The sequence below is a fragment of the Electrophorus electricus genome, chromosome 7, assembly GCF_013358815.1.
Source record: "Electrophorus electricus isolate fEleEle1 chromosome 7, fEleEle1.pri, whole genome shotgun sequence".
Lineage (NCBI taxonomy): Eukaryota > Metazoa > Chordata > Actinopteri > Gymnotiformes > Gymnotidae > Electrophorus > Electrophorus electricus.
This window is the reverse complement of record NC_049541.1, coordinates 23,869,765-23,883,663: the sequence shown is the minus strand read 5'-3', so window position 1 is coordinate 23,883,663 and position 13,899 is coordinate 23,869,765. Positions and strand designations below refer to the sequence as shown.

The 13,899-nt window shown below is 39.6% G+C and overlaps 1 protein-coding gene across 3 annotated transcripts in view; it reads right to left on the bottom strand.

Annotated features, from left to right (window-relative positions):
* Positions 1 to 13,899, bottom strand: part of mre11a (MRE11 homolog A, double strand break repair nuclease) — a 57,078-nt gene that overhangs the window by 30,933 nt on the left and 12,246 nt on the right. For all 3 annotated transcript variants that reach the window (XM_035528649.1, XM_035528650.1, XM_035528651.1), the window contains 5 exons: positions 11,554 to 11,641; positions 10,152 to 10,293; positions 6,884 to 6,998; positions 6,350 to 6,535; positions 3,535 to 3,706 (listed from right to left, as the gene is read on the bottom strand). In XM_035528649.1, coding sequence (XP_035384542.1) covers positions 3,535 to 3,706; positions 6,350 to 6,535; positions 6,884 to 6,998; positions 10,152 to 10,293; positions 11,554 to 11,641 — 703 coding nt within the window. The remainder of the gene's footprint in view (positions 1 to 3,534; positions 3,707 to 6,349; positions 6,536 to 6,883; positions 6,999 to 10,151; positions 10,294 to 11,553; positions 11,642 to 13,899) is intronic.

Here is a 13,899-nt window from a genome sequence, read left to right as displayed (position 1 = left end):
GAAATCATAGAGACAAACGTACTTCAAAACATCATAATTTGGAAGACACATTGTTGACTGGCAGAGCAAATCTGTGAAATAAAGCTCTTTAACCACCAGATATATTGATTTTATAATGGCCAGTCAAAGAATAAGAACTAAAAACTCAAACAATGGTACAGTGCTACAGGTGTGTGTGTGTGTGTGTGTGTGTGTGTGTGTGTTGCAGATTTACACACCATCAGATTTTTAAAAGTACTTACCTATGTAATCTTATGCATTCTTAGTCTTATCTTTCATTTCACTTTTAATGAAAACCAACCGTGAGAGTTTCATACATCAAGAGGTGCAGATAAAGCCAAAACATGCAATGGATTCCAGCAGCGAGGTCTTTATCTGGGTGTGCTAGATGGTACTTGACTTGGATACTCCCTGCCTGCAGTATACTATAGATTCATTTTTACATGTGGCAACAGGCAATATAAAACGCTTTGAGAAAGAGTTCTCAGCCTGAGAGAAGCCTTCCCTGAAAGGCAAAAAATGTTATAAAATGGTATTTCTGTATGTATTGCTTTTCATATATGCAGTGACCTTGCGTACAAATGTATGAATTTTAATAAAATGGTGTGTCTATAGGTATGAATATACACCATATGGCCAAAATTATGTAGGCGCTAGAGATGTAATGCTATGAAAACATATCACAATTATACTGACCAAAATGATCAGTTATCCGTATTACTGTGATATTGTTCAAATTTGCTCAAAATGTTCAAAAAGTACTATTACTCAATTATTACTAATAGGCTTGTTATTATATCACTATTTATTATTATCATCAATATATCATCACCATCATCTTTCAAGATCTTCTGTGTTGCATTTGAGCATATATAATGACCCTATGGAAAATCTTACAAAAAGAGTACCTACAATGAGGAGTACAGTGTTTCTCCTGCTGGAACACTTTTACAACCAATTTGACTACTGTCGATTATAAATGAGCAAATTATGTTGCTTGGGTCAATAAATTATCTGATATCATGTACAATGGGCAAATCAAGTCTGCAGACACTGACAATGTAGGATGTAGAAAAATGTAGGAGTCTAAGCCATTATTATTATTATTATTATTATTATTATTATTATTACTACTACTACTACTACTATTATTATATTTGAAAATACCCAAACCAGGAGAAAGTGATAGGCTAGCCCACATCTATTCTGCCCATTGAAATGAATTAGCATACAATAATCCACTAGGTCTTTTATAGATAACATTACTTTCTCAGGCTACAAAAAACATTCAAAAATGTTGTGGAGACACCTGCTTTTAAAAGCAGAAATTAAGATAGCTGGTCCCACATTCCCATGCATGGCTCCAGTTTCTTAAATGAGCTTGTAAGGAAAACATGATTTTCCAAGCATGGATGCTAAGAATATGTTAACATTTTTTGCGCTTATCAGACACAAACATCTGTTAAAAAAGCACTTACTCCGATTTTTAGTGGTGCTGGGACTCTAGTTAGGGGTGCTTCAGCACGCCTAAAAAGAGGGTAGGCACGCCTATAGGCTATGCTACACAATGACTTAACTAAAGCTGCCGTAAGCATCTAGCTCGTCTTCTGGAATTCAGTGTTGCATGTTGTACAACACCTGAGGTTTGCCACAGACTTGAACGACCTGACGTTTCAGGCTTTTCAAAGACCCAAAGAAGCTTACAATAGTACAAGTTAAACAAAAGATGCTGATTGACATATGACAACATATCCAGTGTACATAACATTAACAGATAGCACTTACAGGACATGGGCAGAAGCTGATGAAAGGGTGTTTATGTTTGAGAAGTACAAAGGGAAGGGAAGGGGAAAAAAAATATATTTTTTAAGGTTAGATTTGAATATAGAGAGAGAGTTGCAGACTGTTGGGCCTTGAGTGGAAGTGAGTTCCAGAGTTGAGGAGCACATCTAGAAAAAGCACAATCACTATAGCCATGTAGGTTGGAGGAAGGAACAGTCAGCAGCCCAGCTGAGGAAGATCTGAGAGTGTGAGTAGGTTAGTAAGGAAGGAGAAGCTTAGAAAGATATGAAGGAGCGAGGTTATTTGGGGCTTTGTGGGTAGGCGATTTTAAATTGAAGGTGGTATTTCACAGGAAGCCAATGGAGATGTTGGAGAAGGGGCATAATGTGATGTTGAGAACGAGTATGGCTGAGAAGGCAGGCAGCAGAGTTCTGAAGCATCTGAAATCTAAACAGAGGAAGAGCTAATGCGGTAGAAGAGAGTGATGTCTCTAGTCCAAGGGGCTAGAGATGAAGCCACATCCACTGCGAACAGGTATAACCGTACAATCCATAGACAAACACTGAAAATAAAAATGGTGATACTGAAGAGCTCAGTGGTAGAATGCCACAAACGCTATCCTGCTAGATGCCCTGGTCAACTGTAAAATCTATTATTGCCAAATGGAAACATCTAGAACCACAGCCAAGAAGGGGTAGGCCACGCAAGCTCACTAAGTGGGGCGTCTGAGTGGTGAAGTATTTGTAACACATAAAAGAAATGCCCATCCTCTATTGAAGCGCACACTACTAATTTGCATGCTGCCTCTGGAAGCAAAATCAACTCTAGAACTGCGTGTCAGGAGCCGGGGGATTCCATTGCTGGGCAGCTGCATACAAGCCTAAAGTCAGTACACACAGTCCCAAGTGTCGGCTGGAGTGATGTAAAGCATACTGGTCCTGGACTCTGGAGCAGTTACTCACGCTGGAGGAAAGAAACATCAACATGCTGGCCGTCATGGGTAGGCTGCTTAGTTCCAGGAAACAGCTGTGTCAATGACGCATCATACACTGACATTTTAGACAATTACGTGTTTCCAACTTTGTGGCAATATTTAAAGGGAAAGGTCTTTCTTTTTCCAGCAAGACTGTGCTCCTTTGCACAAAGAGAGATCTATAAATGTGTGGTTTGACAAGTTCAGTGTGGAAGAACTCCAGGGGCCTGCACAGAGCACTGATCGCAACCCCAATGAACACCTTTGGGATGAACAGGCACGTTAACTGTAAACCAGACCTTTACATCACACATCAATGCCTGAGCTCAAAAATGCCCTTTTGACATAATTGGCACATTTTCCACAAGATACACACTCCAAAAACTTGTGCAAAATCATCCCAGAAGAGAGGAGACTGATGTACCTTTGATTAATCACAAGCCTGCTATTTTAGCATGAAGTATGGGAAGGAGCCAATCTTGACAATGAAGTCACAACACTAGTAGCTGTTCAGAGAGAGCTGGCCATGTTTGAAATATCAGGCTTTTCTTATGGCCCATCAGCAAACAAGCAATAACGTTTCTCTTTCTTATTACTCTTCTGCTTTAAGCAAAACTATTGAATTACTTCTAATAAGATACCATGGACTTCAAAAACCTTTTTAAGTCCCACAGATATGTCTTGCTCTGAAAGACTCATTTTACCTTATTATGCACTGTTCACTAAAACTGAACTTAGCTGGAACCACAAATCTTTGTGAGTTTGTGTGTGTGTTTTACCTTCTGCTGGCAGAAGGCCTGGACTTTATGGGTGACATTTGGCTGCTCTGGGCTGAAGATGTCAGGGTAGTCCATCAGGGTTATGTCCTGAATCAGGAACTGCCTGACAGTGTGCAGAGGAATCTTTTGTAAATTCATCTTCCTCCCCTTCACCCTCAGTAAGCCAATGTGTCTGCAAAAGGACGCACGTGCGTGCACACACACATACACACACAAACATTCAAAGGCTGTCAGAAAATTCATTTTCCCATTCATTTCGAAAACAATGCCATTCTGTAAAATGTCATTCAGTTTAATTTTTCTTCAGTATAATAACATGCAAAATATCTGTCACAAAACCTCATGCTATTCTTATTTTCTTACCTCTCCCCTAAAGCTCATGCATCATATCTCTCATATCTACATGCAAATTTTGGTTAAAATGAAGCAAATTTGGAAACATTGAAATCTCTACGGGCACATCCTACGACACCTGTTCTTTCCACATCTGCAGCCCTACCACACCAGTTATTGCATAAAGCTCTAATTGCATGCAAGGACAGAAGCAATAACTGCCTCTTCAACTTGGATTTTTGCTGGCTTTCAGGCCCTCGCTTGTTTTTGTTTTTATATAATTGGTGGGCTTTTCTGGTGGATTTGTTTCTGTAATGACCTCTTTTACCCTGGCATTATGTACACAATGCCCTTTGTCCAGGGAGGAAAAAAAAAAAAAAACAAACAGCCACTTTTTAAAAAGACATAGCACTGGATATGTATATTATTATTTGCCAATGTCTTAAGATTCTCTCACTCTTTTTGTTTATCTTCAGGTTTAAACATGCAGAAGAGAATTTTCAAAAAAAGTAAACGGGGGGGAAAACCGTGTAAAAAAGTGTAAATGCAACCAAGACACATTTGAAACAGATTTAAATATGCAAACCTCTCAAACCACTTCAGTAAGTGTTCAGATACACATTTAAGCCAGCTGTTATACATTTAACAACAAAAACCCTCTTCCTCTTCTCAAGTAAAACAATGAAATCATCCAGGAACCACCACAAAGTTGGCCATCTCCTCAAATTTGACTACGTGAAACAACCAAGTGTAAACTACAAGGCCTACATCCATGTCTGTTACCTTTTGCATTACCACCTCACCAGCATTCCTTAAACCTCGTCCAGACCCGGTGTAAACCAACAGCACAGATGGCGTCTCGCCTCTGCCCACAACCCTCTTTCTCTCTGGGGTCTCCTCAGACTGGGCACCCTGCGGCACCTTCTAGTCCTGCACTCCATTCCAATTCACTGCCTGGGCCATTTTCAGGACCACTGCAGGTATGTCAAGGTTAAAGAAGTAGGCAGAAGTTGTCTCGAATGAAGAGCATGTCAGTTGACTAATCTGTGGTGAGTTTCTCAATAACAATTAACAATGGCAGTTTTACACGTTTTGACCAAAAACCTTCTTAATCTCCACAATTACACATGAGTTTTAATTAGTTCTTTGCCGACCCCTACTCTACATACACGTTGGAAAAGCACCACCACTCGAAAACCAATTTACACACATTTTCTCAATGTTAAACCACGAAAGATTTATTATGAAAATATCATTAATAAATGAATCATTAATAAGCATTTCAATTAATAATATATTTTTTAAAAACATTAACAATATTAAATTTGTCATTGCTACCTATTGAATATTAAGGCTATGAACAGGCACATACACTACCTTTGCTGCATTCATCTAGAACCTTCGCAAATTAATTTAATTTTTCAAAAGAACCTTTTTGAAGAGAAGAAATTGAGTAAAAAAAAAAAAAAAATCCAAAGAAATAATATTTTCCAAAGCTCAGGCGAGTTCAACAAGAGGAAAAGGAAAAAATGGGAGGCAGAAAGCACAATAGTGCCTGTAGTGTCCTTAAAAGATCTGGCAGATATAAGGAAACCGTGGCATACCATTTACATACTTATGCCCATGCTCAGAGTTGAACCGCAGAATTGGGCGGCTGAATGCATTAACGCACTGCTTTCAGTGTAACGTTCTCCAATTCTAAGACATTCTCATCAGACAGAATGAACTAAGCCACTTGATAAAATTAAGGACATACAGTTCTTTGCAGTCTAGTCTCCGAGACTACCCATTTCTTGTGCTTCTGCTTTCTTTTAAATTTGCCCTTACTTAAAGATATGCATCATCTTATATCTAATTCTCTCAAGAAAGGTTTCCTTTAGAGATGTGGATACTTTGTATGGCTGCTTGCGTGAACATAAAGGCCTCTTGGAAGGTTAGCAATGTTTCACCTTTATGAACAACCTTGCACACAGTGGAAACTCAGTACTGTCAAGAACAGAAGAACAAGAGAGTAAAAGAATGGTAGTATGGTGCCAAAAAGTAAAGCGCTTCATATTAAACTGTCACTTTCTGGAAAATGTGTTTCCTACTGAAAACCAGTACCTAATGGCCATTTTGTCTGAAAACTGAATGAAACGGTATTCCCTATAAAATAGGAGCCATTACATAATGACTAAAGATTTGTGAATCTATCATCTATTCCAATAAAATGACATTTAACCTCAAATATGTAAGCAACGTCCACAGCATTGCTTGTGTGTAAAATACAGAATATGAGTAAATGAGTGGGTAGGTACACTCTATGGCCAAAAGTTCAGGGACACAACTAATAAATGAGTAAACGATACACACTGCGAAAACTGTAAACTAAACATAAATGTAAATGTAGCAGTGTCATAGGAGGCCACAAGTCAGTTTTTTACATTTTGGCCCAGGTCAACTTCAAAAAGTAGGTCATTTGTATATGTGGTTGTGCATTTACTTTTTGACCGCTTCCCCTGGAGACAGCGAGGTGACGACAGAGCTACCAGGTTGCGTGATGTAGAAGAGCTGCTGTTCATTTCGGACCGGTGCAATCTTACATTCGTGTTCATGCCCCCACACGACCAGGTCCAGGAAATCATCCAGAAACTGCTCAGGGATGTAGTTTGTGGCCCCGTGTTTACTCCTATTCACACACACACACACACACACACACACACACACACACACACACACACACACACACACACACACACACACACACACACACACACACACACACACACACATTTCTTTAGAGAATTAAAAAGAATAAAAAATAAAAATAAATCAATAACTCTGAACTCGGCATGCGGGGGACAACAAAAGGAGCAATGAAAGCATGGCCACCGGAGTATTCCCAGCATGCACAGGGAGAGGCGAGAGGAAGCGAGGGCTCTGTTGCAGCTATTCTGAAGGATGAACAAGAGATGATGGAGGAAAACAGATGCAGACTTTATCCAAACAGAACAGAGGGGAGGAGGTGGGGACACACCTGTTTTGATGGATGACGAAGAGATTAAACCAGCTATTCTCATCCTCCCGGGGGCGGAGCATAGTCACCTGGTTGTTGACGAACATCCGGTAGAGCCTCTCATCTGGGATCGAGCCTGATAAGACGAGAAGCACAGACACTCACACTAGCACCAATCTTTCAGGCCAGGTTTTAGAACCGCAATGGCAAACGTTTCAAATGGCCTACCCCCTAAACCAAATATACCAACAGGGGACGGCGAGGTTACTGCAGTGCCGAGGCTGCAGTGCTGGTCGAGCAACTCTTGATTGATGTCTAACAAGAGTCTCTCACCCACAGCTGCTACGGTGACTAACAGTGACACAGCCTCAGAGCCGTGCTCTGAAGAGCTCAGCAGTGCAGAACGGTGCCTCACAGCTCCAGACTGAACTGCACTGGGTCTCACCACAGACAGGCTGCCTCTTATGTTACATCGCTAAACCACATCCCAGCTATTCATGTAATGTATCAACTAGTAAGGCCTGGAAGAAGGGGTGTTCTGCACAGAAACGTGAACCGCAAGCAAACAGAAGTCATTTTAAAGTCATGCCCAAGGCACTTGGCTGCCAGCCATGCCCCCCAGCAAATTTTTCAATTATGCTTCATGTAAACGCACTCAGAAGAGGTGCAAGATAGGTTTGCAGCTAGAGTCAAAACTTGGCAGGGATGCTGGCATTTGGCCACCAGTAATATTAGCATTACAAAAAGCTCAAGGCTTGCTTGTGGCACAATTTGTCTGAACGTGATCGCGAATAGTCTGCTCATTCCCACGTGTCTAATGAGGTTTCTCAGCGCTCAATGAAGGCCAGAGTCCGCTACTCAATTCAACATTTATTTTAAGGCACTTTTTAACAACATATGTCATTACAAAGCAGCTTTCCAGAAATCCAAGTCTAGACCACTAATGAGCGAAGGCTAGGTCATGACAAGCTCTGCAGTGGAATGAGAACATCCACTACCGAGGAGACAGCATTTCACACTCCTCTTTTCAAATCCTCCTCGGGCTAAAGGTCTCCCTATCCCGTCACATGCCTGGGAAAGTGCTGCCAATGTGCCCTCACAGGTTAACCCCGCTGAGAGAGGGAGAGTGAGCGAGAAGAGAGTATGAGAAAGAGGAAGGAAGGAAGATGGAAGGAATTAACCAAAGCAGAAATAAAGGCTGCTTTGAAACTGAAAGCTGTTTCTGAACAGACCTGCATTGTGTACTTAGGATGGGCACTTCACTTTTTTTTATAAAATCATAAGCAAGATCATGGAGTATCTGGATTCATTCGTTTTGTCTCTTTCAAGCCTCTATGACAACCTTTAGAATAATGTGCTGTATAAAAGGTAAACGCAGAGCACGACATAACACAGTCTGCGCACACAGACGCATGCCCACATGCATGCAGTGTACTTCATGTCCATTTAAGCTTTTCTTCAAGGACAAAAAAAAAACAAAAAACAGTGTTGTGACATTTCAGGCATGAAAACTCAAGAGGAGTGAAAAAGATGAGCAGTTCAGAAAACATGCTGCTGTAGGCGAGTCCAGTGGAATTCAGTCTGAATTTTAAGGATTTTAACATGAAAGTTTAAAACAAACATTCTGGGGTAGACAAGGTTAAACTCTAGGGAAGCAAAAACATGCAGTTCAGCCAAGCAAAAACATTTTTATAGGCAATGTTTGAGGCTCAATTGTAAACAAACTGCAGATTTCAATGCAGAAAATGTCTATTCAAAAATGTTTCAAACGACTTCTGTAGCTGCTCCTAGTGTGTCTCTGCCCAGCTCGTCATATATTGCATCCATCAAATGCACTGAATACCTACTATTGCTGACCAAAAATTAAAGAAGAAAAAATGTTGGCTTTTTTTGGCAATTATTTAATTTTATCATTATCAGTTTGTTTCAGGCAATAATTACAACAGACACATTTTTCTGGTACTTTTTAGAGGGGGTTAGGTGCCCTGCTGAAGGGCACTTCAGCTGTGAATACTGGTGGAGAAGAAAGCACTGAGTATTTATTCCCTGTGCTCTCGTGTCTGCTTGGTCGGTTTTTGTGGCGCTCTCCTTGTACATTTTCTCTGTGGCGTTCTCCATATTCATATCTTTATACCTACGTTTCCTCTTTATGGTCTTTGTCTTACGTTTGGTTTAGTTTTTTTGCATGATGTTATTTGGTTGCATTTCACTGACTGCCAGTGCTGTGTCCACAGATCGCATCAAGACTTCTGAATATGGATATGCCCTAAATAAACCTTGTTCATCTCTGCAAATGCATCCTGCCTCACCTACATCACAGAATAAGCCTTTTTGTATCATCGGGTCCTTTTTTGTCATCATCTTCATGTTTCGTTTTATGCCATTTGTTTAATTTTGTTCTTGTTTTCGCTACATTAATCTGGTTTCACATTTATGGATTTATCCAAAATAAATGTCGCTTACCTCCACAAATGCCTTGCTTTACAGTATGTTTACTATAATTGTGATGTTTGATTTCCCCATGACTATGTAAAATTAATTTCTGATCTATTTTTAAATCAGTGTAACATGCCTTACTCACTGCACTTCATACAGAGAATACAGTTTGAACTTGCTTTAAGATGCATAAAGGTAAAATGATCAGTTATTAATATTGGCATCGGCTATAAGGTGCAAATTATCATATTGTCCCAATATCAGTGCATCCATAATTTATATGTAAACAAAGCAAAAGTCTGCAGGTGTCTTCCTATTTTAATTTTCCATTCCACCTAAACAGCTTCCTTTTCATATTTTCCGTTCCATCTTAAATCTCCATTTTCTTGCCTTTTCGTACTACCATTTAAGGTAGCATGGAAATTAAAAAGCCAATCTCAGCTTCATGAACACCATCATAAGTTTACTTTAAAACAGTAAGAAACAGAAGCATGAACTGCATTTCAGCTGGCAAACCTTTCCTGACAAGTCAAAGGCATGTGCTCTGGTGCATAGCTAGGTGCAGAGGACAGGAGGCAGCTGACTGCTATTAAAAAAAAAAGAAAAAAGAAAAAAAAAGAAAAAAAAAAAAAGAAAAGCTGCTCAAAGCTGTTTGAAAGGAAACATGTGCATGTGTGAGAAAGAAAAGAAGTGTGTTTATGGCAGGGAACTAGAGTGTGCATGGAATAATTGTGTATAAATAACAAAGGGTACAAGAACACCACTTTACATTTCACCATTGTAGAAGGTGATGAGAGTTCTGAGAGCGAGAGCACGGTTAGGTACGCTATGGCAGGTGCTGCCGGGAGCTTACCAATGCCATAGAGGGCAATCTGGGTGCTTCCTTTCTGCAGAAGGACGGGGCTGATCTCCAGCTTCTCCACCGAGAGGCTGCGGCCAAAATGATTCAGCATGCCAGCACAGCTCAGCAGGTCCAAGGCACACAAACCATCTGCCTGTTGCATAGACATTCGCATCAACACAGTCCTTTAAAGTACTGTATACCTCCACCCATCAATACATAGAAGAATTTGAGAAGAGTTGCACAATACATCGTTTGGTAAATGTCATCACTGATACTTCAGAAGATTGTGATATGCAAAAGAAACCTTCCAACAAAATAAATTTTTTGTGTGCACAGTGAAGACATTTAAAATGTATATGTTGTGCGTGTTTTGAATGCAGTGGTTGATCGTATAATCCAACAAATGATTTTATGTCAAAATTATATATGCCATCCGTTAGCATGTAACAACAGAGGTTCACCAGTGTTTTAATGTACCGCCAGGTACATGACAACATATAACTGAATATTTGTAATACAGTATCCATATCATGTTGCCATAGTTCAAAGGGTATTTGGAGACTATGCGTTAAAGACACACATGCATGCATGCACACAAAATGCAGCCACAATGCACACATTTCAAAGTGCTAGATAAGGGCACTATTTTATGCTGCAGTGTTGTACTCTTACTTCCTCCATGACTTCAGTTTCATTTACTGACACGCTCATTCCTTTACCCTTTCATTCCCTGTTCCCCACTATGCAGCCTCTAGCCTGTCAGCAGCCAAATCAACCAGTTCACTGTAAAAAGCTTAAACCGTCACCAACTAATCTGCACCAGAGGCTAATTGGTAGTTGTTGCCAAGGTGACCACATGTATACCCCCATCAGAGAGTTGCCCAGTCTCACGGAGTGCCCCCCCCCCCCCCCCCCAAAAAAAACTATTATTCACTATTAATCTGTCATAAAAGACAGGTACTGAAATGAGGAAAAGCCTTGACAACTGCCAGTCAGCTTTCAAAACAAGACACCCATAGATATGCAGACTAATATTGCATTTAAAATGCCTGAGCTAGAATGCCAGTGCTAGAAAACCATAAAAACAAACAAAAGTAATGAACAAAAACTCTTACCTCAGAAGTGCAAGGAAATAATTAGGATTAATTCATCATTTGTTGCTGTATATGTGTGTGTGTATGTATATATGTGTGTATATAATTATATATATATATATATATATATATATATATATATATATATATATATATATATATATATATATATATATATATAAAATTACACACACACACACACACACACACACATATATACACACACATATATACACACACATATATACACACACTCCAACTCCCTCTGCTTTGTCTATATGCGAACATCCAGCTTCAGAGCTGACAGTTTCCCTTACCCCAGTTGGGTCATCATGGTTTCCATGCACACTGAAAACAGGAATGGAGATGTTCAGGTTTTCATCCTGGTAGTTCACCCATGGAAACCTGAGATGAGGGAATAAAAAGAGGTCAAGATGTTCTGCACAGCCATGAATTTGTGCACGTGTGTGTGTTTACAACATCAGCTCTGGATGAGGGCACGAGACACATTGTCCACTTACGAAAAGCTGAAAGCAGCAGAAAAAATGTCAGTTGGGAATCAGGAGCAAGACTTAATTTCACAGCAATAACTTAGAAACTAAAGGTTTCTTTATTTTAAGCTATGGAAAGTACATTAAGCTAATTACACTTCACTTCACATGCATACATAAATCTAGAAAATTGTAGTTTAACACTGTTAGTCTCAGTGAGCAAGGACTTTATAACATGTCATGCAATAAAGCAGGTGGTTGACAATATAAAGAAAATCATGTGTCTCATAAGCTTGCGATAAGGCCAAATAAAAAAGTAAATATTAGTAAGCAGATGACGGAGGTAGAATGAATTATAATAGACTGTATAATAGTCATGTCATTCTGTCTTATGTACATATAATACATGCTGGATCTAAAGGTTTTTTGTCAATGAACAAAATGAATGAGTTTTTGAAAACTGCCCGTCACACACTGACAGCAAAAATGTCCAGCGCCAATGTTTTTTTTCCCCCCCATTTTTGTTAAATAGGCTATTCAAACTTCAGTTTTGTCAGTTTGCAGCTGTCAAGCTATCTAGAGCTATTTTGAAAGTAAAAATGATTCAGTTAGCTAACCTTCATCTAATACTCACTGACAAAACAGAACTTTCTCTTCTGCATACAGCTCACTCTGACAAGCTCAAAAAGCTGACCAGCACTCAAACTACACTGCACAATGTGATCGCCAGTCAGCCTTGAAAATGGCCAACAAACCAAACCACGAGGGATACGACTAGGGTGGTCAAATTCATAACTCCTTAAAGAAGGACATACCAGGTTTGAGTATATAAAAATATACAATAAGAAACCATAAGTTGTATATTAGAACTGATCAAATGGAGCTAGAAATCTGTAATATATTAGTGTTTTGCTCACCAAAATTGGCACCTACTTGTAGTATTCTGGTATGGTATGTACAGAAGACATTATAAGGAAAGGATGCACTGACAACCGAGATCTTTAGTACAACCACAAAATACCGAGCGTCTTATGCTTTAAATGTGCACACTGCCCAATGACGGGAGTTTTAAAGAGCCACCCGTGATAAAACTCTGTGCTTCAAGACCGACTGCCAGTGGCCTAAACACAGGGAGAACCAATGGTAAGAACATGGATATTTTTATGACTGGACGGAGCCAACATGGAGAAACACACTGTGGAACGCTCCAAGTATCACTGGCGAGACTTAATGCATTTGCATTTATGTCAATTAGCTGATGCTTTTATCCGAAGCAACTTACAATTATGACTTACAATTATACAATCACAATTAGGACTTACAATTATGAGTACAATTTGAGCGATTGAGGGTTAAGGGCCTTGTCTTAACAGTGGCAACTTGGCGGCAGTGGGGCTTGAACTGGCAACCTTTACTAGTAGAGTACCGTAACCACTGAGCCCTCTACATAATACAACTTAATACAACTGTTACACTGCCAGACTTGCTCAGCTCGAGCTGCATGACACACTCAATCCAAACATGAAAATGAAAAGGAACGGAAGACAGGTGACAACGTCTTTTATGCCACTTGTCACGCAACTTTGTGGACATAAGTCTCGATCCACGCCAGGGAATGGAACCAAATGCCAAGCTGCCCCCTGGTGGTCAGGAGGCATGCAATACAACCATGCAGAGCCACAGTTCCTAATATGGGCATGTCACCTGATGGCACCTGACTTAAATTACATTTAGAATTAATGGTCCACTGAATTAGACAGTATGCATTTTCAATGCTCAACATTATCTACAAGTAAATATTATTTTGCTATTATTGCGTTAATGCTGTTATATTCTACTCCATTTCTTCAATGGCAGAAGATGTTGTTCCATCAGAAACGTGGTAGGTTTTTTTTTTTACTGACGTTTATCATTTATTTGTGGAAAAAAATATTTCTGGATTAGTGTATTCTTACTTTCCATGTGGGCAGATACCTGTAAAACTCCCAGGTCTTAAGAGGCACTGTAGCAAGAGCATTATTGCACTTATAAATCATTTCCAACTATTTCTATTTAAATCCTGTTTTTCCATATCTATGGTAAAATATACCAAAATCAGGATGAATTCATTTTAAAATCACAGGATGACCTCTGCCCTTTTTTGAAAACTGTTTTTATAATCAAGTGATCATT